The sequence below is a fragment of the Protopterus annectens genome, chromosome 6.part0 (assembly GCF_019279795.1).
Source record: "Protopterus annectens isolate FY-2018-M chromosome 6.part0, PAN1.0, whole genome shotgun sequence".
In the NCBI taxonomy this organism is placed as follows: domain Eukaryota; kingdom Metazoa; phylum Chordata; order Ceratodontiformes; family Protopteridae; genus Protopterus; species Protopterus annectens.
Genome location: NC_056737.1, coordinates 1,988,233,215 through 1,988,258,161, shown reverse-complemented (window position 1 = coordinate 1,988,258,161; position 24,947 = coordinate 1,988,233,215). Strand labels below are relative to the sequence as shown.

General features: G+C 37.7%; 1 protein-coding gene across 20 annotated transcripts in view; it reads left to right on the top strand.

The window, feature by feature from the left end:
* LOC122805019 (titin-like) overlaps positions 1-24,947 on the top strand; it is a 759,244-nt gene that overhangs the window by 410,530 nt on the left and 323,767 nt on the right. For all 20 annotated transcript variants that reach the window (XM_044075290.1, XM_044075281.1, XM_044075295.1 and 17 more), the window contains 5 exons: positions 2,652-2,720; positions 5,705-5,788; positions 7,192-7,257; positions 8,549-8,626; positions 19,787-19,867. In XM_044075290.1, the coding sequence (XP_043931225.1) occupies positions 2,652-2,720; positions 5,705-5,788; positions 7,192-7,257; positions 8,549-8,626; positions 19,787-19,867 (378 nt within the window). The remainder of the gene's footprint in view (positions 1-2,651; positions 2,721-5,704; positions 5,789-7,191; positions 7,258-8,548; positions 8,627-19,786; positions 19,868-24,947) is intronic.

Genomic DNA, 24,947 nt, shown 5'->3' with positions numbered 1-24,947 from the left:
AAGTGCTAGCAATAGTATATTTCAGATATAGTTCCAAAATCATTGGGTTTAAAAGCTCTATTTTTTTAATTTTAGAATCACAGAAAATATTTTAACAGGAAAAAGAATAAACTGTAACCTAAATAAATCAGTTGAAATATTATGCTTTCCCAGCTGACAAATAACTTGCTTTCTTATAAAAGATAAAGAGAGGAATCTTATACTTTCACAATATCATTATTTATACCATATGGAAGGTCAGAGTTGAGAATCAAAGAAATCTGTCCAGGTTAGTCATGAACACTTAAAATGATGGTATATGTGTCTTAAATAAGATTATATATCCTAAAATGCCTCAAGTATTACAAAATATTAATATTTATTCAACAATCTTGTATGTAGAACCATAAGAATACATGTTAAAAGAAACGCAGCAGTAATATAACTAAAACATAATCTTGAAAGGCATAGATTGGCAAATGTCAGCCCAACAAAAGATGCTCAAACAGATCACTCAGAGAAAAAAGAAAAGTAAATAAGACACCTTAGCCGACAGATCTCTTAAACAGACATAAGGAGAGGAAAAAAACTCTTTACCATCAACAGAAAAAAAAACTACAGGCCATTACGTAAGGATAGAGAAAACTATTCCAACAGGGTATATCATCAGTAGCAAGTAAGCATATTTACCACATATGGTGAGAAGCAACTAAAGAAGCCATGTGTGTCAACAGCCCCTGCTCTCCACACCACCCGTGTGACATTAGGCTTAAAAAGTATGAAAGGAAGTCCATATCACAGTAAAAGTGGAAAAGCTCCTAGAGAGAGCATATACTATCCAAAGAGACCACATGAGGATTGCTGTACTTCATTTCACCCAGAGCCATAATTTTACACATACCTATTGTTCACCTTAACTTCACTGCTGGAGTGCAACATCAGCCGGTGGAAATGAGCAGCACAGAAAATATATGCTATACTTCATTTCACACAGAGCCATAATTTTGCAGATACCTATTGTCCACCTTAACTTCACTGCTGGTGCGCAACATTAGTCGGTGGACATGAGCAGCACAGAAAATACAAATCATTTATGCATTCCAAGCTACCATCATTGGAGTAGACTCCTATTTTATATTACTAAGCATGTAGAAATAGGAACAGCAGAAAGACAGCATTTCTGCTTTTATGTTATGTTAGTAGGTGGTGTTCTCAAAACAAAGACCTCAGTGTATGCTGATGCCCAGACTCACTTTGGTCTCCTCCTTAATGGTTTCTCAGATTGGTCTTAAACTTCTCACATCCCCAGAGTATGTGGTATAGGTCCGTTTCATGATAAGGATACCTAAATCTTTAACTAGAAAATAACCCCTGGTAGCAAAAGCTAACCCATAAAAGCAAATGATGAGCATTATACCACATTTTAAGCATGAAAATTTTAAGCATAGGGGTAGAGTACCTCAGACAGCAGACACTGTAGCTTGAAAAACATCTGTGGGCTGCCATCCCAACTCTAATTTCCAGCAGAATAGATTTGGTTTGGCTTTTGAGTTTATGCAGCTACGGGGCCTTAGACTTTTGTCACACATGAACCTCCACTAGAGCTATACACCGCATCCTAATACAAACAAAACTGGGGGTGGAGGGTGATGGGTGGAAAAGTGTTATATTCTGAAAAGGAAATAAAAAAAGTGATGAGCAGTAGTATCAATATACCTGCTCAATATAAGGTGTCTGATAGTTCATGAGCATTTTTTCACACTTGCTGTTCTGTGAGGCACACACTAGATTCCAACTCTAGTAAACCACATTTATTGGTACTGAGTCCCATTCCATAATCCTGAATGGTTCCTTGCCATCCCAAGAGGAGCGCAGGATCTTACTTCTCTCAGTCTCTAGCCTTGCATACAATTGTTTGTTTTATTTGTGGGATCTGTTCTTCTAAAAGCTTGCATAATAATATACTTATCTGCTGCATATTGATTCTTTCTCATCATTCTAACATTCTTTCACTAATAAAATTCCTTTAATGCTCTGAATTAATGACCAGGAAATGTTATTTTAACATTTTGTAAGATAGCCTGTATTTACATATTTACAGTTGTACATATGTAGATAAGTTGCAAAATGATAAGTTTATTTGTAATAGTTCAGTGGTGTCCCACTTTCTTGAATCAGTAAAGAAAACAGGTGCCCGGATGTCCCTGCAACATAAGTACCTTTCATATAAAATCTAGTCTCTGCAACATAAGTCCCTTACATAATATATCTCAAAATGCTTTGTGTTCCCTCCCATTTCTGTAAGCACTTAAATTGTTGCCTTTTGTGGTTATTTCTTGCCAGTTTTTCACGGACTAAATGAATTGGGCCTGCACTGGATAAGGCATGCACTTTTGATTGCAGAGCACTTTAGCTACAACACATATAACTATGAATCCGTTGTATTCTACAGCACAAATCTTCTTGCTCCCTGCATGACAGCAGTGGAGCACTTAATATACTAATAATGTTGCCCACTATTTAAATTGGTGTTGTTTTATGTTATATTGTCTGTCCACCTGTATATGTGCTTGTGTCAGAACTTTTGTCATATATGGACTATTCTTAAACTCATGTACTTCTTGTAAATTGTGGCTTCAGTCTAAACCAAACTTCTTTTCACATCTTTGAAGTTGTCAAGAAACATGAAGAGGGAAAACCAACCCGTGTGCCCAGAAGAAAAGATGTTGTGGAAGAAAAAGGTATATCTGCTGATAATAAGTTACATAGTTTGTACTACTTTATTTCATGATTCACTGTAACAATTCTTAGAATATTTTGGAAACAAGAGAATCATTAATTTTGTAATAAATTAGATGCAAATGGGTTTTCTTAGGGGTAGATATGTGTACAATTATTTCCCTTTTTTGTTTAACTAAGAGCTTATATGTACTAAACACCACAATGCTTTGTATCAAATTCTTCTTGCAGTATACTCAATACTGTGAATTTTATAGTACAAACTTTGGAGAGTTGTCACATGTAACAGAATATCTAATCTAATAGTGCCAGATAAAAATGTGAACATAATCATTCTATAAATCCTATCTTCTTTATTAAAATTTGTAGATGTTTATGCAATCAGATTTTAAAAAAGGATAATTTGGCACCTAACCTCTAGTATACAAAAATCTGTAAGTCGGTAATATAGAAAAAGCATACACATACCTGTAATTGAAATTATTTAATAGAGTATGCTTATTACTACTAATACATGGAATTCAGTGTCGGCAGCTGTGGTGATGATAGGCAGTGACAGTGAGGAAAGCTTTCAAACTAATGAAGGTGGCTTTCCAGGTGATGCTTATGGAGAACTCTCCTGATTCATCTGAAAGATACTGGCAGGCCAAGATAGCTGGTGACCACCAGTGATTGCCAAAACAAAGACTGGGCATGAGAGGACTTTGGAGAGGCAATGAAAATCATCTGTTGTGCAGCCTTAGAGATCTCAAGGTAAATCATATTGCAACCAAGGAGAGGAAGGCAGGATCTCACCCAGGCTGTGCCAAGCAGGGGAGGTGGAATACCAATACTGGTTGACTAAGGAGAGGAAGGCAGGACCTCACCCAGGCTGTGCTAAGCAGGGCAGGTGAAATACCACTACTGGTTGACTAAGGAGAGGAAGGCAGAACCTCACCTAGAGTATGTCAGACAGGGAACATGAAGTGCTCACCACTTCTGGTTGACTGTTAGTGGGTTAAAGGAAGGTTTGAGGCACTGCATACCTTGGTGGTCCTGATTGTCTTTCAGGAGTCTGTGCCTCAAATCTTTCATTGGTTGGAATCCTTTACTATACCTGAAGCTACTGAATTAGTCAGTGATCTGTTTAGCAGGAAGGTTTCAGGTGTGGTTAGGATGTGTCTAGAGATGTTGAAGATTGGGTTAGCATAGTTATTTTATGAGCTCAGATAAATTTCTGTATGAGGTTCTTTAGGAGTATGGAGGTTTGTTAACAGTGGTGCATGCTGTACAGTTCCTCAATAAATTCAATGAGAGTTTCATCTGTTGTCTCTGCATTCTTGGCATTACACCGTATTAATTCAGGGTAGGTGTAGGGCTTTGCCAGGCATTTGACTTGTCACCACATTTTACCATGATTTTTATAGATGGGCCATTAAGTCACAGCATGGTTGGCAGTGTGCCCAGTTTGGCGTTCTGTGGAAAGGATATCTACTGTTTAAACCTTCTATGACCATGAACCCTCATATGTGTTGATGCAGCTTAATTTTGCAGTGGGCAGGATGAAAATCACCACCTCCATATCTGAGACCAAGGTACTCTGTCAGAAAATAGTACATTGCTCTCATAGTGGACAACTGCACTAAGCAAAGGTACTCAAATACCTTTAAGGAGCTGTTAATAACTGTTAGCACAAAAAGGACATAAAAAAGGAAAGAGAACCAGGACTGCAGCCACACTGTTGTGGTGTTAAACCAATCTGACCTAGTGAAGCAGGAGATAGGTCATAACATGTGACTGACAGTTTCAAACTGTAACCTTTTTAAGTTATAAGATGCGGCTCCCAGTTTCAGACTGTAACCTTTTCCTTGCCTTGGGCCATGAGCTAAAGGAAATAAAACTAAGAACAAGTTGTAGGTATGAGCGGTACAAATCTTTCTGCAGGGGTACTGAGCTTACCTTCTATGATAACTTGAGGATCTCAGTGATCCAGAAGATGATTAGAGTTCCTGCTCCCTTGAATTTGCAAGCAGCTGAGAAAGCTCGGACATCTTGTAAGGATGGCTCCTTGCTGCTTCTGCTGGGGTTGCTCGGAGCACAGCCCACTGGGAGGAGGCCTTATCATCAGCTAGCCTGTGAATTAGAATTTGCCAAAGACAGCCTGGAATCCATGGCTAGGGAAAGGGAAATGTAGTATGTCCCTCCTAGTCTGCTTCTGTTGCAATCCTCACTAGATGAAGATGAGCAAAACTGACTGAAAGTGTGAATGTTTATTGCGATGTAGTGAATGTTATTAAATATCAAGTGTTCAGAAACATGTTTGTGTTGTGCAGGAACAAACTATAATTACTGTATGTCTCCATGTTAGCAAGGCAGTTCTGGTTTGAACAGCTACCCCTAAAAAAGGGAAAGAAATGGTCTCATGCTGTCAGTTTAGTCCAAAATTTACTTTCTTCCAAATTTGTGAAGATCAAGAAAATTGCTTAATCAGATCAACTTAATCTGAAATCATATAAAAGAACTGAATTGCCAAGGTTGTATTCTATTTTGCAAACAAAAGAATACAAGAAAATGAATACAATATTTTGCAAAAAAATATAAAAAAAAATAAGTATATATGAAAATATCACACTTAGGTTTTTGGTCTGAAAAAGTGTAGTAACTTCCATGTTCATCTAGACTAACATATTGTTTCTTTGAGACTTCACATTACTGTATTATACTTGATGGCAGAGGCAGTGTAAAATTTCATCAGGTTATAAAGCAAACTCACAAGACTACTGTAAGCTATGAGCATTGTGGGTGCTGCCTTTAAAATACTTGGTATAGGCTTTTGTACTGTATGGATCATGAAATAGTGCTTTCACACTACAGCTTAATATTTCTGCACTGTTGCAAAGTTTACTGTTAGTATTACAGCAACATAAATTATAATTGCATGCAATATAAATATCATTATTTAAGTACATTTACTTTAATAGTAATCTTAACTGAAATGTTTTTAAAGTACCTGTGACTGCCGAGAAGCCCATAGAGGAGAGAGTTCCAACTGCAGTGGTGCCTGAAGCTAAAGAGGCAGCACCACGAAAAGGTACATGTTTGCCAAAATATCTTCTCTAGACAGCCTTTCACTCTGTATGAAAGCTTTCAGCTTAAATGTTTTCTTTCTTGTATCCATGTCTTGCTACTTTTGTCAAGCACCCTTGACAGCTTGTGTCTGTGTTTGCATGTTTGTGTTTACTTGAAAAGTGAGTATTTAGTTGGTTATGTAAGTCTAGCAGTATGCAGTGCTGCTGTGGACTTTCTTAAAGCTTCATCTTTATTGTTAACATACAAGACCACTCATTTAATTCAAACCACTTTATTGTGTATGTACCATATATCTCAAGAGAGGTGCATGTTCAAAGAGCTTTAAGCACGTAAATACATTGCTGGAAGGAGGATAGCTTCTTTTTTAATGACCTGTGCTACCTATTTAATATCACAACCCACAGGGTTAAATTCTTAACAAATTTCTTCTGTATGCTTTCCAAAAATACTTATCTTTATGGTATAATTTGTTTCTTTTTAGTTCATATGCAGAAAATATAGAAGTGGTTGTATTTCTCTGTGTTATTATCTGCTGGATTTCCTTAATATCATTCTTTAATTGAGATGCACCTTTTATATTGTACAGGAACTCTTTATTTATTTTGTTATTTATTTATTTTTATTGTTTGTTATTCAGGGAACTGTTGTTAGTCTCAATAGAAAAGCTAGCAAAAATAAAGCTTTAGTCATAGTTTTTGTGCTGTGACACATGCACTAATAAAATATATGTGTAACCACAAATGTCTAGTATGAACATTGAGTAAAAATACATGTATGTAATTTTTTAGCTAGCCTGTTATATAGGGGCAGGATTCCCAGCAGATGGGTGAAGAATTAGATTAGTGAATTGATATTGGAGCTGAAGGGGTTACCGAAGTAAGGAAAGATACAACAGATGATTACATTTGTCTTTCTCCAGGTAATAGTGATATTCTGGAGTCTTTTTGCCTTCCATGTGGTGGAAACTAGACGGTTACAACTCTAAGCAAGCTGTACTGCAGCTGGGATACATACGTATGGCTGCAACAAATTTACGTACAGTTGTATATCCATAATCTCCACACTGGTGCAGTGCTGTGATTTTGACAACCCCCCTCCCCCATATTTTCTGATTCCCATTCACTGGGCAGAGAAGAATACAGGATATAGAAGGGGTGGCATTGTATGCTAGAATTAACTACTCTACTCATCTGTCATAATTAGGAGAGTGGTTCTTTGGGAGGAGGAAGTGGGGGGGTTAAATCTATATCACCTGCTCTCAAAAAATCTTACTTTGTTCTTCTAATTGATAATAAGCATTGTTAGATTTTGTTTCTTCACGTATGTTCACTACTTTTGCATATTCTGATTCTGCCTTTATAAAGATAGGTATTTCGTTCTAAACTAACTAGTGTGTTTCTATAGTGCCGGCAGTTCCAAAGAAGGCTGTGCCTGAGCCACCAGCTCCTCCAACTGAAATTCCTGGGAAAGGTACAGATCTTTTGGAGCTACTTGTCTTTACTAGATTTATACTACTAAAACATGGGCTTTGTAGGTCTTATGAGCCTGCGTATTGTGCAGTTTAATTCCAAAGTATTGTGCTGCTTCTGATTTCTTCATTTTCATTTGACATGCAGTTCTTGAAATGTTTGGCTTTGAAAAGACTGCTTGTGTACTGTCTCGTGAAATATGTAAAATAACTGTAACTATCTATCTATATATACTTGTACACACACACATATACACACACACACACACACACACACACACACACACACACACACACACACACACACACACACACACACACACACACACAGTGTTTTGTTGTTTTAATGTAGTGTGTTTTGCTGTAATCATATCCCACAGAGGATGCAGAGCTGCAGATCCTGGACCTGGTCTGAAGAGTATCAGCCCCTGCTGTCATGCAGTGTGACCATGATCAGTTCACCTAACCTTATCTCATGTTTAACTTACCATTTAAAAGGGAACCCTTTGTCTCCCTGGACCTGAGTGGTTACAAAATTAAATAAATATATATGAACATGGTGATAATTTATAATCCTCTTGATAGCAGATATTGTGTTGCACAGAACACTTGCCATTTTTATGGTTTTTGTAGAGGCAGCTTTATAATACTAGGCAAGCCTAAAGTAAGCTTACCTGACATAATGAAAATTGAAACTTCAGAACTAAGAAGATTTTCTCTGAATCTAAGTGAGCATGAACTGTCAGACCAGGTCACAGTATATGTGAAAGTCATTTAAATGTTGCTCTGCTGAGTACTTGTCATGAATGTTTCATGTTTTCTTAAATTTTAATATCTTGATTTTTACAAGCTTCTATTCTCTGAAAATACTTGTATGATGTTAGTTGCTTAAAATGAAACAGAAATGTTAGATTATATTTTTTATCAACGCTTCGGATATTTAATCTGCTTACTTGGTTTTGCTGACTTTCAGCATGTGGCACTCAATTTAACTGCAATAAATTGCAAACAATTTTAACATTTTCTTTTGATGAATATAGAGCAGTGCATGCTAAAAGTATTTCTAAATCCTTTTTCTTTGTCATTTTTTTGCAAACTGTTATATGTAGACATATAGATATGTAAAAAATAGATATAGATACACAGAAGCACGCAGACACACACACACACACACACACACACACACACACACACACACACACACACACGCACACACACTACTAGTGTTTGTCATGCACCATAGCTACAGACTTTTTTACTGCTTTCTAAATGGTAACTGTATTTTTTTTGAAGTGCCGGAAGTCCCTAAGAAGGCTGTGCCTGAAAAAGTTGCAGCTGTTCCTGGGAAAGATGAAGCTGTCCCACGTAAAGGTATAGGCTAGTGTTTTACTTTTGTGAGGCTTCATACCTTCAGTTTGTGTACTGCCATTTGTCTTGTCTTTGAATGTGCCCTATTGAAAAGTACACAGAGAAATTTCACACGAGAGTTGTTTTAGTTTACTTAAACAGCAAATGCAGTTTTTTCCTTTTTGATTTATATATGAATAGTTTGTCTTCATTCGAAAGTGAACTTTATTTGGTTTATGTTGAAATGTGCATTATGTTATGCTGTCAGTCACAGCTCTTATCTTCAGTTTGTGATTCTATTATAAGCAGCCAGATGGCGCCAGAATAAAGACATTTTTCAAACTATGACAGTGACAAGTTGCCTACTATAATATATATGTGTCTTTTCAGAGAGCCTGAAGGATTCCTGAGAACATGCGGCTACATACCTTACTTATATGTCCCTCAGTGTTACTTTCTGGTGTTCGTGACACTTCCTTCCTAATCTATGTGCCAGTAGCTATAAGTCAAATCTTCCATGACAGGATGGCAGCTATATCTTTATCACATATGATTAACTTTCACTGATAGACAGTAGCAGATTTATTGCAAATCTGTTTGTTGAGACAAGCATGACATGAATGCTGTTCCTGAACTGATTATGCATGGGATGTCCTGTGGTCGGTAGACCATATATGTGACGGTGTCTGTTATGGTGTGTACATCTCATATTTAGTGTTAGAGCCATGTGCTGTGCTTCAGTTTTTAGGTGGGGAGGTTATTGTTACAGGTAGGGTTTGCCACTTTTTTCTGACTACCATGTGCTTCAGAGTTGATAATATATAAGTCAGGAGGTGCAGGAGGCAAGGCCTAATCTATGTGGATGTAAGAGGTTTGTCTGTTGCAGAAAAAGCACTATTTAATGTAGTAGATTTCTTTCAGTATTACTGTGTTTAGTCATTTGTTGGTAAATGCTGAGCAGCTAATTATTATTTTCAATAGCCTTATAGCAAAAGTTTCACTTTATGGCATTTTAAGTTTGCAAAGTCAGCTTATATATGCACTGATTATCTGTTTTGCATATCTGGATATTGCTCATAGGCTATCAGCTGTGACATAGGTGTTAAATACACAGAAGACGACATATGAGCTTGCTTAATTTGTAATATCAAGTCTGTCTTAGAGTCATTAACCATGTCAGTGACACAACCAGTATTTCTGCTTCTATCACTTGCACACTGCTTTACATTCATGTATTCATGCTTTACCATGGGATATTAATGTATCATATAGACCGGACAAGGTATGAAAATACAGCAGGAGGCATCATATTGGAAGTACAGTCTTAAGCACATCACAGTCCACCATCAGTTCTGTTTCCTAGGTTCATAGGTGTTTACTAGGCTAACGAGCACAAGAGCCTTTTTAAGCCTAGCCATGCATCCCAAATTTCTGACAAGTTCTGGTACCCTTGATATATGTAAGCAGGGGCTTGGGAAATGTAACATTTACAAGCAGAGGCCTGGGATATGAACCATTTATAGGTTGCCTGTGTCCATTAGAGACATAGGTGCTAAACCAGGGATGAATTTCCTGTCACCATCCAATTGTCCAAGTTGCACTTGAATTGGGTTAGGGAGGAACTATGCTACACATGGATGGGGAGCCTGTTCTATAGATGGGGTAGTCTCTGGGATACATACCTGTCTGTCCAGTAGGTCCTATTTATGTCACAGGCAAGGTTTAAGTCTTTAGAACAGGTAATTCTGGTGCTGTTTGTTTTGTGGATGTGCAGGAGGTCCATCAGAGTGGGATCTGACAATACCCTGTATGCCAGGCATAGATCTCCCCTCAAAAGCCTGTAGGGGACAAAATGCAGGGATAGGGCCTTGAGGCAGTCTGCATAGGACATTTTACTTATGCCCTGTATTCTTTTAATGAAGAGCCTCTGTGGACATTCCAATTGTTGGATATGCCTGGTTAGGTAGATACCAAAGGGGGCATTGTACTCAATGATAGGTCTGATGAATGCTGAATACAGTGGAACAGTGACTTCTTTGGACTTGGATGATATACCTTTGTGTATGTGTTGCGCAACACAGAATGATTTCCTCACTACTGTAGACATGTGATGGTCAAAGGCTAGATTACTGTCTATGTGAGTCCCTAAGTCCCTGACTACTGGGTCTGCTCTAAGGGGTGTGCTGTCAGTATGATGGTTCACAAAACAGCCAGCACCCTCAGTAAGCTTTCCAAATGAGATTTTAATATCAGACAATGATATTAAAAAGGACAACTCCAATAAAGGAATAACTATATAACATAGCGGTTTCAGCTGTAAGCCTTCATCAGTGCATACTATTTTCAGTAATTCATCACATTTAAATATAATTCCCTAAGCCATCATTGGCTATTATAGCTACTCATTAAGTCCTGGTGCAAACAATACCCCTAATTTAATAATCTACATTTGTTCCTTGTAATTTAACAATGAATGCCATCCAACTTTGTTATTGGTTTTGAAAACTCACTGTATCAATAATGGTAAACATAAAATGTGCTGAAGCATGTTTTAAAGTGTGTTTATATAAAGCATCAGTAGGTCAGGCATACCGTATCTCACTGAGGTGTTCAGACATTCTTAACTTCAGGGGACGCAGTGTTCGCCCCACATAAAATGTTGAGCAAGAACAAGTCACCAAATATGCCACCCAGTCTGTATTGCAATTCCCATATATCAAAATATCAAATACTCTAGAGCTATTTTTGGCAGTAAAATATTTGTCCTTACTGACAAACTTGCAAAAATTACAGTGTCCACATGGAAAACAACCCACTAATCTTTGTCCGTGCAGACCAACCTGATGTTTTTCTATGCTCATATTGTGAATCTTTTTATAATAATTAAACCAACCAGCCATAGTTTTCCCTTTTCTATAAGAAAAGAGGCATTTGGAAGGTATAATTCTTTAAGTCTATCATCCATTAACAAAATATCCCAATGTTTAGATATCAAATCCCTGATAAATGTAGTGTTATCCCCAAAACTAGTAATAAATTGGATAGGTTGCTTAACCTGCTTATTTTTCACTGAATATTGTAACAAAGAAGATCTAGACACCTCCTTAGCTGACATGCAAGCTTGATTAATAACATTAATGGAATATCCTCTCTCACAAAATCTCCGAACCAAATCCTGCTCATGTACTTTTAAATCCGAAGAAGGCAAACATATCTTCTTGAGTCTCAGAAATTGAGTTTTGAGGATGTTGTTATGTGTTTGGGATGACAGCTTGTGGTATGTAATAAAAGTATTACATTTAGGATACTTTCTAAAGATAGAACTTTGCAAAGTACCATCTTGTATTACTATAACTGATACAGCCAAAACCTGAATAGATTTAGTATGATAGTTAACTGCAAATTGGATCCCCCATTTATTTTCATTTAGGTACTCTACAAATTCCTGTAGATAGGTAGAATCCAACTTCCAAACCAACCAATAGTCATCTAAATATCTGCACCAAAGATCCATGAAATCCAAAAAAATATTGTGGGATTCATCATAAATGAGTTGTTCCTCCACATAACCCATAAACAGATCCGCATATATTGGTGCAAAAGACACCCCCATGGCAGTCCCCTTAAGGTGTAAATAACACTGGTTACCAAAATAAAACACATTGTTTGGTAAGAACATGTTCCGTTAAACACAATAAAAATGTGTTAAAACCTGGGGGATATAACCTGTCAATATGATAGTTACCAGGGGTGGATGACTTCCCCAAAGGTACTGTTAATCATTTCTTGGCATTTAGTTTTAGTCCATGGCTCTGACACCAATTGTTTGTCTGTGTCAGCCCCTCCTGGAGAACATTTGTGTCAGTGTGTGATTCAATGACAGCTCCTAATTTGCAATCATCTGCAAGTTTAGTCAGCCAGAGACCGCTGACATTGGCCTTGATTTCAGAGAAGTAAATGCCAAAAAGGAGCAGTCCAAAGACTGTTCCTTGAGGGACTCCACTTGTGACTGGCCTCTTTGCAGAGGTGAACTCCCCAATTCTAACGTCCTGGGTCCTATCTGTGAGCCAGTTGGCTATCCACCGGGTGACATATGAGTTTGTACCTACCAACTTGAGTTTCTCTACAATGCTCGAGTGCGGTATTGTGTCAAATGCCTTGGCCAGGTCAAGGTAGGCAGTGTGAACCATTTTTCCCTCATCCATTACGTTGGTTACCTTCTCTAAGATGTCTACCAGGTTGAGTAGGCATGATCTGTCCTTGACTAAACCAAACTGGGTTGGGTCCAGTGTCGGGAGGTTTACTATATCTCTGTTGATCATTTCTATGATAATTCCTTTCCATGGCTTTACATATAAGACTAGTGAGACATATGGGTCAATAGTTTCCAGGGTCTGTAGATAGCTCACCTTTGTGCAGTGGGATGACTGTGCTGTTCTCCATTCATGAGGCACAAAACCTGTTTGGAGGCTGCAGTTAAACAGTAATTCCAGAGGCCCTGATAGGTCATGTTTCATGCTATTTATAAGGTATCTTGGGATATCGTCCATTGATGCAGTGTTCTTGGTCTTAGAGAGAGCATTAAGGACCTGTTCCCTAGTGATAGTAGTGGGAGTTATATTTGATGGTATTTCCCGAGGGAAGGTTGAGGGGAGAGAGGGGTAAAGCTGGAGCTGAATTTATCAGCTAAGAGGTTTGTTATATCTTCTGGCTCAGTATAGGTGGCTCCATTTTCAATGAGCTCTGCACACAATTGTCTGTTGCTTTTGAGGTTGTGGACATAAATAAACAATGCTTTGTGGTTGTCCTTAGCCTGGGAGGCCAAACGTACCCCAGATTTGGTTTTGGTAGACTTTATTTGTCATCTGAGTTGATTGTTTAATTTGATGAGAGTGCTGTTATCCTGCTGGGTGCTACACCTTCTAATTTTTTACATGATTTTCTTCCTTCTGTTATACAGCCTGTTGATTTTGTGATTCCACTAGGGTGGCTTATTTTTCAAGTTAGTTTTGTACTTCTTCCTGTTGGGTACAGCTGCCTGTATACAGCTATTAACTGCTTGTACAGGGTTTCTCTGAATAGTTCTGCATAGGCAGCAGTGTTCTCAGGGTTTATAGGGGCTTGAAATTTTGCCAGGTTATCACTTAATAACAGGAGGTTAGCCTTAGAGTAGTTCCTAAATATTCCAGGTTTAGCTGGGGGTCCAGGTTTTATTTTTACTTCAAAGGAGACCATTTTGTGGCATCACCTTACCAGGGAAGACATTACAGTAGGGGATGTGCAGCACTCTCCCATATTAGTGAGAACCAGATGTAGTATGGTTGCACCCCTGGTTGGTGTATTGACTGTCTAGTCCACGGAGTTTGTGTTTACAAAATCCAGGAATCTCTATGCCTGTACATTTGGTGCCGTATAGGATTCCCTGTTAATAGTGTGGTAATTAAAGTCACCCATAAATATGGTATTGGGTTGGATGGTTAGTGTTTCTAATAAGATTAAATATATGGTATGGGTTTCCTGGGTCATAGAGGGGGACCTATAGCTTGCAAGGAAGTGGTATTGGATTTTGCTTATGGCAATTTGAACATGGAGCAGCTCAAGTGCATTGTCCTGTTTGACCAGCCTTGAAGTATATTTATTTTTGATGTAAAGAGACACTTCCACCTTTATTCCCTACCTATGAACTAGCTGGTCTAAATGTGTGGAAGGCATTATAACCTTGCACTGTTGGTGTGCTCTCTGTGGCTTTAAACCATACCTCGGTGACCGCACAGATGTCAGCATTCTCTAGGATGAAGAGAGCTTCTAGGGAATGGAGTTTTTTGTTTGTGGTTGCATGTGAGGAAACCAGCAGGGAAGATTCATAGGAATGATGAACAGCATGCTTTATGCTGTCAGTGGTAGTTTCCTTTGCCAGTGATATGCTGAACTACACTATTACTTCTGGTCACTGTTTGCTAAGACCATAACCACAGATGCTGAACAACACTATTACTTCTGGTCACCATTTGCTAAGACCATAACAACAGATGCTGAACTACACTATTACTTCTGCTCACCATTTGTTAAGACCATAACCACAGATGCTGAGCTACACTATTACTTTTGGTCATCAATTGCTAAGAACATAACAAGAGAATCCATACTGTTTTTGTGCCATTGCATGGCAGTGTATCTGGTCATCCAGTACACACTACTGCCTCACTGCTCATCTTCCTTTAATGTGCCCTTAAACAGCATATTCTGTTGTTATTCAGGTGAAACTGTTACAACATAACACAGCAGTCCATCCCATAATATACCATCTGACAGTATGCCCTCTGGCCTTACCTGCAGTCAGCAAGTTGATACTACTACTGCAGTGCCACTGTTCCAGGAACTATAATTTTGTGAAAGATACAGCACCTGTTGTCAGCTGTGTGGCAATGGCTTGTTAGCAGGAGCAAGATGTACTCTATAATGTGTTGTGGCAGTGTTGACTGATGTTCTCAAAGGAATGCAGCACTACCTCTTTCCCCATGCTATATCATCTCTGTTTTATTTGTGACCATACAGGTAGTTTTAGTGTAGCAGCACTACTGCTGTGTTCCGTGTAATTTGACAGTACTGCCTATTTATTCTCAGACACTAAAAACTGCAGTACCGGTTCAGTTCTACACATCATAATGGACCACTTGAAAGTACTAGCTGTGGTTCTTTATCTGGAGATGCCGAAACCAAAGTAGCACGGTCTTCTCTTCTGATTTATAATATGAGTGAATTGTTGGAGGAAAGAATCAGATGATCACAAATCCCTCCAAACAGGGTAAAACTTGGTTTTGCAAGAAAAATGTAAAAAATAGTAATAATAATAATAATAATAATCAGTTCTGAGGAGCAGCTGTGTACGACCTCACCTCTACCCAGAAATAAATAACTGTTACACCTCATGTGAAATGTAACGACTATGCCTGTAGCAGTCTTTAGATATGACAAGCAGATTCATGAAAACAAGTTCTTTTTTGCTGTAGTTTTCAGTCAAATTGTGAGAAATAGTGATATATCAAATTTTATAACTGACTTTTTTATGCAGATTATGTTTCAATCATCAGTTAAAAATTTAGATGTTGAGTGCAGGTACAGTGTAAATGAAATGTAGTTTTATTGCCCTAAAACATACTGCTATGTAAAGAAAAAAATAATTTTTAGTATATGTAAAAGTGATTTTACATGTTACTTAACTGAATAAATATAGATTTTATTTGTTTTCACCATTGTGAAACTGATTATTAATTTCACCCAAAGCAAAAAAGTGGCATATTACTTGTTTTGATAGAGGTAAAGATTTTCCGTTGACTATCCACCCCTTACTAAAATAAACCAACTCTAAGTTTACAACAGGAATAGTTTTTGGAGGGAAAAGCATTTTGCTTGTGGAGAAATAAATCGTTACTTTTTGATGTGCGTGAAAGCAGTCTGTAAGAATGCTTACATCCTGTGATGCTATTTTTCAGTGTACTTACATCAAACATACCAGTCGTTAAACTGTTCATACTGAGATTGAGGTACAGTGAGGATCAGGAAATTTGCCCTTAACAGCATTTCCGATAAAATGCCATTTGCTAAACTGACGGTTTGACATAGTGATATAGACCCAATTTAAAAAACTGGCTATTGCAGTATTAAGATGTTTTCAATTGAATAGTACTGTCAGGAAAAAATGAGGCAAGACTCTGTTCTTAGCATCCTTCATGGACCCACACTCCCTAAACTTTAACGTAAAGAGCATTTTGAGATGAAAGGGTACAAGGCTCAAGAGAAGTAATACTGTAGTACCTCTGACAATTGAGCAAGTTGTCACTGTAGTTGTCTTTTTTGAAAAAGAGGATTGAGATCATTGTTTTTTCTTTTACCTGGTTTCCCCTGAATATAGGACCTCAGACATCTAACTCAGGCTGTTTTTGGTCTGTATTTCATCTGTATTTCATCTGGTCAGTCTTTATCAAGACTCCAAGAAAACCCATATTTCAGCTCTAAAGATCCAGTAAGAGCAGCCAGAATTGGCACTACTGAATGGAACACTCTAGCCTGCATAAGAGTCCGGGATATACAATCTTTTTAAAGACTCTTTTAGCTACAGTCTTTTTAAAGACTAATCCGAACCACAGATAAGAAACATGGGGGCTAAGTTTCATTAGCTCAGGATCCAGACAGAAGAGCACTCAAAGGCATCCTAGCCTAACCCACACCAGTGAGTAATCCTCCACTTTGACTGTAATTGTCTTTAGGAAACTTTCTCTATAGCAATGACAGGAGTACACTTTGTATTTGTTATTTATTCAAGTTAAAAGATTAATAGTACATGTTCTGACTTAATTATTTACACTTAGTGTTTCAAACTAGGTTTAGCATCAATTCCATTTTTTTTCTTTTTGGTTTGTGAACATTTTCTTTTTGGTTCCGGGAAGCAGATTTATGTTTATTGCTTTCATGCATTCATCAATTACCTACTGAATCCATTTCAGAGTTGCAGGGGAGTATGAGCCTATACCAGTACTTATCTGTATCCAGGCAAAAATTGTATCCCAGATGGGGTGCCAGCCCATTGTAGGACACACACGATAACATACAGCACACATGTGCAGGTAATTTGCAAGAGCACCAATACTCTTGATGCATGTTTTCAGGATGAGGATGTGGGAATAAACGGGAACAGTCAGGAAAAAGTTCATGGGGACATAAGGGCATAGACTTTACATAGAATGTGCCGTAGCTGGGAACTGAATAGTGAAATGAAGTATTGTGAAGTAGCGACACTAAGCCCTATTGCCTTCCTTTATACTCTTCCTATTTTAAACAGTTGCCTGGGTGAATGTGTATGTGTAGGAAACTACATTCTTTAATAAAATATGACAACTGTTTTTGCATATTCTTACATGTTTGAGTCATTTTCTAGTCTAGTATTTGTGTTTGTGTTATTTTTGTGCATATGTGGCTATATGTTCACATGATTCTTGTTATCTTTGCTGTGGCATTTTGCTACAATTTTAGCTTTTTGTGTTCAGTGTTCTATAAATTTTAAACTTGTACTTTAAGACATATTTTTAAAGTACCAGATGCACCTAAGAAGGCAGTCTTGAAGAAAAGGCTGCCAAAGAAAAGCATCCTTTTCCCTGCAGCTACAGGTATCTAAAACTAAAATATAAAAAGTATATATATATATATATATATATATATATATATATATATATATATATATATATGTTCATTAGCAAGCCGTTTGACTTTCATATTTCCTTGTATGAGCATTATGTAGATAGTTCTTCAGCTTTAAGTTGTTGTTGTGTCTTTCGGCTTTTCCCGGTTAGGGGTCGCCACAGCGGAACTCCGGTCCGCTAATGATTGGCCATAGATTTTTACGTGCCGAGTTGCCAGCCCTGACGCACAACCTTCAACGAAGGTATGCCCATTCACGAATGTTTCCACACAGAAGACGCTCTGGTGACATAATTTGTCTGCACTTTGTGCCAGAAGTATCACCATAGTTCACTTAATTAAGGAAACTATTAAGAATAAAAGGCGATAAAAAAATAAAATGGTATACCATATGAATAATTATGCATATATTTTTGTCTCAGTCTTTTTTATATCCCATTGCCTGCCAAACACCTGCTTCCACAATTTTTGTTTTGCAGGAAAAGACATATCAGTAAAGCAGCCACCATCTTTAACCACTGTCCCTATAGTTATGTCACTGTATGCGACTGCCAGAGCAGGACATTGCAGTTGTTGCCTGTTTGGAGTATGTATGCTTCCAAACTTATGTCATATTGACTATAATGCCAAGCATTGCCTGGCTGTTCTTATCTGTGTTTAACATTAATGCTTCTGGGAAGTCTTTCAATCTCTACTAGAGTCAACAGTGCAAATGAATGAGGTATCCTTCCTCGCCACAGGATGAGGAAATCCGCTTCAGCCACCCTCCCCAGCCATCTGTTTCAGTGTATCCAGATTGCTAATTGAGCTCAAGTCATCAGCATTGCAAGCAGGGTTTTATCCCAGTGCACCACAGAGATGGAATTATTAACCCTAACTCTTAACAAAACTCTACCATTTGTAGCTATACAGAATGCATTGCTTATGGCATACTTTAGTAAATCTTTTTTTACGGATTTTATATACAATTAACAGATCTACAGGTGCTGTATCAAAAGTTCTGCATTTTGCTGCAGATCATATGAGCTAGGCGTACATACACGTGCATGTTTTTTTTTATGCATAGCTTTGAAAGTAGTTCACAATTATTGGTTGGAGTAGGCTTGCTGATACACTGCTTATCCACATAGTTTTCCCTTGTGCATTCACCTAGAATCATGTTGTGTGGTAGCAGATTTACATACCAACCATGAGGATGCTGGCATCTCTGGTTCAACCTACACTAAGAAAGTCAGAGTTATGAACCTGAGTTGGTCTTACGTTTCTGTAGCATCTGTTGCAACTTAAAGTCAATAGACTGCAATAAGCCACGATGGTGCAGCGGTAGCATTGTTGCCTCACAGCAAGATGTTCTTCCGTTCGATTCTCGGCTGGAGCGCCTTCTGTGTGGAGTCTGCATGTCCTCCCCGTGGTCGAGTAGCATTCGAAAGACATGCGTGAATGGGCGTTCCTTCGTTGAAGGTTGGGCATCGAGCTGGCACCTCGGCACCATAAAAATCTACTGCCAATCATTAGTGGACCGGAGTTCCGCTGTGCCGACCCCTAACCGGGAAAAGCCGAAAGAAAAACAACAACAACAACAGGGCTTTATAATTGTTTCTCCCCTGCTTCTGGTGGTTAAACATTCCCATTCAGTAAGTTTTTGGGCCACCACGGGGACCAGAATTATTTTTAGATTGCAGATGTTTTTCACCACTTGCATTAACAGCACTTGCCCAGCAAAATCTTTACTCAGATATATTCAGTGCTATAGGTTCTGCTCACAAAATATATTACATAAAATGAGCAGCACACAGCAGCTTAAATGTAATGTATTTAACTTAATACTCTGCTCTACTTTTAGATGCAGATAAATGAATCAAACTGCCTTCTTACCGGTGTTTCTTTTAATGTTATATAAGTTTTTGTTTCTGTCATATCGTGTGAAATTCTTGATCATCATTTATTCTTAGTGAAGACTGTGTACTAAAATGACAATATTCTTTAAAGTGCCGGAGATTCCAAAGAAGCCTGTACCTGAGGAAGTTAAACTTAAACCTATTCCAAAGAAAGAGGCTGAACCACCAAAAGGTATATATTCTTGGCATTATGTTTATATTTGCTTCTTCTTTGCCTGTGCTCTCAAACCCAGCATATTTGTTCCATGAAACTTTGTTGAGTTTATAACTGTTGTCTGTCATACTAAGTTTGTGCTTCCTTTTTGAGTATGTACTATATTTTTTCTGTTCATTTATTTATTTATTTATTTTTGTGAAAGTGTACTACAACAGCTGGATATAAAATGCCAAATGCATGTAGTATATGTGCACTGTCTAAAGTGCATTTTCTATATTTTAATCATACTATAAGCAAGGAATGTAAAACTATCAGCAAATACAACCTATAGTAGTCTCTCTTAACCTGCCTCTTACTACAGTAACGTGAACCTCGTCATGCATCTGTATAAAGTATTTGACTACTTGCTTCAGTTTCCACTCCAGAATGCTACACCTAGTGTTGAAATAGTTAATGTTTCATTAGAATACCCTTTTAAGATATTTGCAATTCTTTCATTGCTTGGCACTTTCAGAAATGCATTCTTTTTTGAACAGTCATTCTAGTGTCCATTACAAGTGCTTTTTTAGACAGTAACTGCTCCCGCTTTATAGTAATACCTGATTCAATCCATTAAGCTTTCTTGGCTTTTGTTGTACACTCTTCATTCACTCCAGCTCCTCCTTCTGTGAGGATGAGCCAGGTCTCATTCAGATACCACAGTCTCTGAACCATCTCTGAAGCCCTGAACTGAATTCTTGCCAGTAAGTTGTGGCCTTTCTTTAGATGAGCAGAAGTGAATTGCAGCTTATACTTCATTGCTGATCTCACAAGTGATAGTAAAAAAAACATTGTCTTTATTTATTTTTTAAAGATGTGAACTCCTTGGCTGTACTGCCCATTATGTTACTGCACAGTTTGCTTCAGCTTTTTACTGATAATGACTTCTAGGTCCCTGTCTTCTTCTGTTTTTACCATTTACATAACATTCCCATTTGGAAGTTCATCCTGAATTGCTTATGCCACAGTCCATAACATTTCTTTATTTGGAGATGGTATCAATGTGACAGTTTTTTAACAGATTTCTAAGTTTTACAGATCTCTGCGTAGTATATGTCTCTTACATACTGTTTCTATCACATCACACAAACTTTGGTGTCAGTAGAAATGCAAATTGTACTTAGCTCTAGTGAAAATGACTCATCAGACACACACACACATCTAGTTGAGGTAAAAAAAAAAATCATACAATACCTTTGGTGACTCCCTATATTCTACTTACAGATCTAAATTCTGGAACTCCTTCCCTACTACTGTTAGGTTAACATCACTCCCCATCTGCTTCAAAATCAAACTAAATGACTACCTGTTTAATTGATGGCACTGCTCTTACTCCAGCGCACCTGGCTAAATTCACCCTTTCTTGTTTTTCATCTACAACTATCCATATATTACATCCACATTTTTGTTTCTATTAACTCCACTCCTTCTTTCTAATCATTATGTCTTCCCTTTATCATACTAGAAATCCCAGAGCTTACTCTCTTCCATCTCTAAACTGTTACTTTTCCACTTATACTAAATCCCTCTTTATAAATTGCTTCAATCTTCCCTTTAAAATAGCCTCTTTGTTGTACTGTCTCCCCTTAATTATAATCTTTTCCACACTCATTGCCACTTTCCATATCCCTCCTTGTCTTTGCGCATTAAATTGTGTACATTACTTTGCAGTTATTCTTTCTCCCTTCTCATGAAGACAATCATGCTAAGTCATTAATTTTATCATGTCATGTTGTATTGTAGTATATTTTTCTGTATTATCAACAATTTTTTCTTTTTATTGTTTGAAATTTGTAATTTTGTAGAGCTTTCTCCATCGAGCCTCTGTTGAAAAGGGGTTTTGCAGGCCCAATCGGGCCATCTGAGTAATCAAACACAAATAAATAGTAAAATAAATAAATAAATACTAAATGCCACAAGCCCGTGTATGTAAGTGATGAAGTAGTCAACCAGTCTTCAGCATTGAAGTCTTCCCCATGTCATTATGCTGTTCTGTTCAGCAACAATGCCTTAAACTGCTGCACTGACTCTGCATGCTTCTGTTGTCTCAGAGTTTACAAGTCTATGATGGAATGGATCAAGTGCTGGATAGACTAGGAAACAATGCAGCAGAGTATATGCAAATATATATATATATATATATATATATATATATATAGACACACACACACACACACACACACACACACACACACACACACACACATTCTGGCATTGTCAGAATGAGAAAGCATCTTACGAAATCATAGTATCAATGAGGCAGTAAGCATTTACTTAAACCAACTAAAATCAGTGGGAAAATACAGATTAATACTTCGGTACCCTAAGCTGTTAGGGTTATATCCTACTAATGATATGACAAACCAGCCAGCTTTTCAAAGCTAAAGGGCACCTTTCATATGCTGTAACTGCCAGGAGCTGAAGCAGAGCTCCATATCAAAGGCAGTTAACGTACCAAACAACATCATAGCTGTTTTGTCACTGAAGTATGTTCCTTCTGTGAGCTCTTCTTGCAACTGACTGTCTCCTAGTGATCCATCGAGGCCGGGCATCTAAGTTCCTTGCTGGGAAATATCTTCCACAAATTATATTTTTCTGAGGAAAACTAGTGATTTTTCTGCGAGTTCTGTTTTGTTCTAGGAAACCTGCTTTGTTTGGACTGTAATACTTTTAGAGGGGATCTTACCTTAATAAATACTTGTGTGTATTCATTGTATTTAAATCTGCTTTTTGAACCTTGTTTACAAATATTGTATTCGTACTTATGTGGTAAGGGCAGGATTTGGTGCTTTCAGGGACTTTCAGTGTATGTTTTACCTAAAAAAACAGTTTTTTGTCTGTCAGAAAATTTACTGACTTATTCAGGTTCTTCTGCCTATCTGTAAGGCTTCATTTTTGGCAGGATCTATGGATCATTGCCTCTCTCCACAGTTCTTCCGTCCCCCATGTGCAAGAAGAAGGAAGTTGTCAGGAAGTCTTTGGGTATCAGGTCAGCTCATTGTTTGCCTCAGCTGCCGATTTGTGGCTCTGCTGTATCTGAATTTAGTTCCTCAGTCCAAGTATCATTCTCCTGTGGTCACTCTGGAGTAGCACCTAGAGAGCCTCTAAGGACTGAGGGATAGACACTTCCATCTGCAAGCAAAGGAGAATGAAACTTGTCAGTCTCAAGGGAGAGGGTGGGTGTTGGTATACTGTATAGCCAGAAAAGTAAGTTTGAGTCGTGGGAGAGTGTGCCTGCCTTGGGTTGGTCTTTTTCAAGGGAATCTCTCAGGAAAAGAAAACAAAAAGTAAAAAAATGATGGCATCTCATATCTATTTCTATGTACAGAGAAGATTTGCTGAGATTTGCCATGGAATTAATTTCTGCTTTTACTGTGTCGATTTACTTTTCAGAAAAGAAAAAGTAGAAGCGTTCCCTCTCATACCAACTCTGATTTTCAATCAGAAGAGCAGGGATTGGAGTGAGAATGTTATGTTTCAGGATTCTCTAAAACTTTAAAATGAAAGAAGTTTTTGTATGGGAACAGAATGAAATACCTATTACCCTGGAAATGTATTCTTTTTTACAGATGGACATGCCGCAACCTCAGCTGTCCTTCCTGTTTTATATGCTTTAGAAAATGTTTTATTGACAGCTTGTCATTTACCTGATAAACGTCCTGATCCTAGAAAGTTTGATGGGTTATACAAGGTACCTCAGGCTCACAAATACTAGTTTTCTAACCCAAAAGGAGACCTTGCATTGATTTCCTTATGCAAAACTGATAAATTGCTAATGCTAATCCCATTCCCTCTGACAAGGATGTGAAAGCTTTTAACAAATTTGGGAAGAAAGTTTATTCTTCTGCCAGTTTAACATTCAGAATATAAACTGTGAGGCTCACATCTTAAAGTTTTTATCTTTCTTTTTTTTAAGAACATGAAAAAATTCACTGTTAGCTTCCCCTCTTCTTGGTAGCCATTTGAAATATCGGTATCCGCATGAGCGAGTCCCATAATGTGGAGACAGAATGACTGAAAAAATGGACTTAATTATACCATGTCCAAGATTTCTATTTCTGATATTTCATTTTCTTTGAGGTATTGCAATTTCAGAGTTGGTATATATAAGTTTTTGGGAGGGGGGCTTGTTCTCCACGTGGGGAGTACAAAGAAGGTTGCCCCTCTACAGAAAAACAAGTTTAAAGGAGAAGAGTGATGTTCAAGATTCACTTTTCTCTTTGGTTTTTGGTCTTTTTTTCAGTATGTCAGCACTCAATATTACGAGTGCCAGCATTTCCTTAGGGAGCCCTCATCTGGATTGAAAAATTCTTTGAATGCCTCTCTTTCATCTGCTTCCCATGTAGTTAAATATTCCTTAACATGTTCTTATGATACCTTCTCCAGAGCTGCTGCTTCTCGGTTAGTCATGGTCATGAACTGATTTGCTTTGGTAATGTTCACAAAATCTTCCTGAAGATTTAAGACTATAATTGTAAACTATCCCCTAGTTAAGGAATTTCTATTTTCCCCTTCTGCAGCAGAGTTTCTTAAGAAATCTGATGAGTGGAAAATGCATTTAAGGTACATTAAGGCCAATACAACTAAAGGAACCACACTAAAACTTAAAGGACCACCATAGACAGAAAATGAAAAAAACATAGTTTTATACTGTCTTGATGGTCTGCTCTATGCTAGTGTCCTTGAACAATATAAGTAGCTACTTCTAATTTTTATTTTATTTTGACCCAAAAAAGATCTGATGTACGGGCTGCAGTGTCCTGATTTATCTGTAAGCCCAACTGAGGTAGAGGTCTGTGAGTTTTAAAATTACAATAACAATAATAAACCTGTTATTGAAAATCTCCTTAATGTTTGCAAAGAAAAAAAAACTTACTGTTAAACAGAGCACACTAAATAGTCTGTGTAACACATTTATGCAGGTATAGTAGACTGCATGGCTACAGAAGAGCTTACAGTGCTTGTCTGTGTATTGTAATACACTTCTAATACTCTGTTATACTGCCTTTATTTTTGTGAAGATTTCAGAGAATCAATACAAGGTTGTGCTTCATTT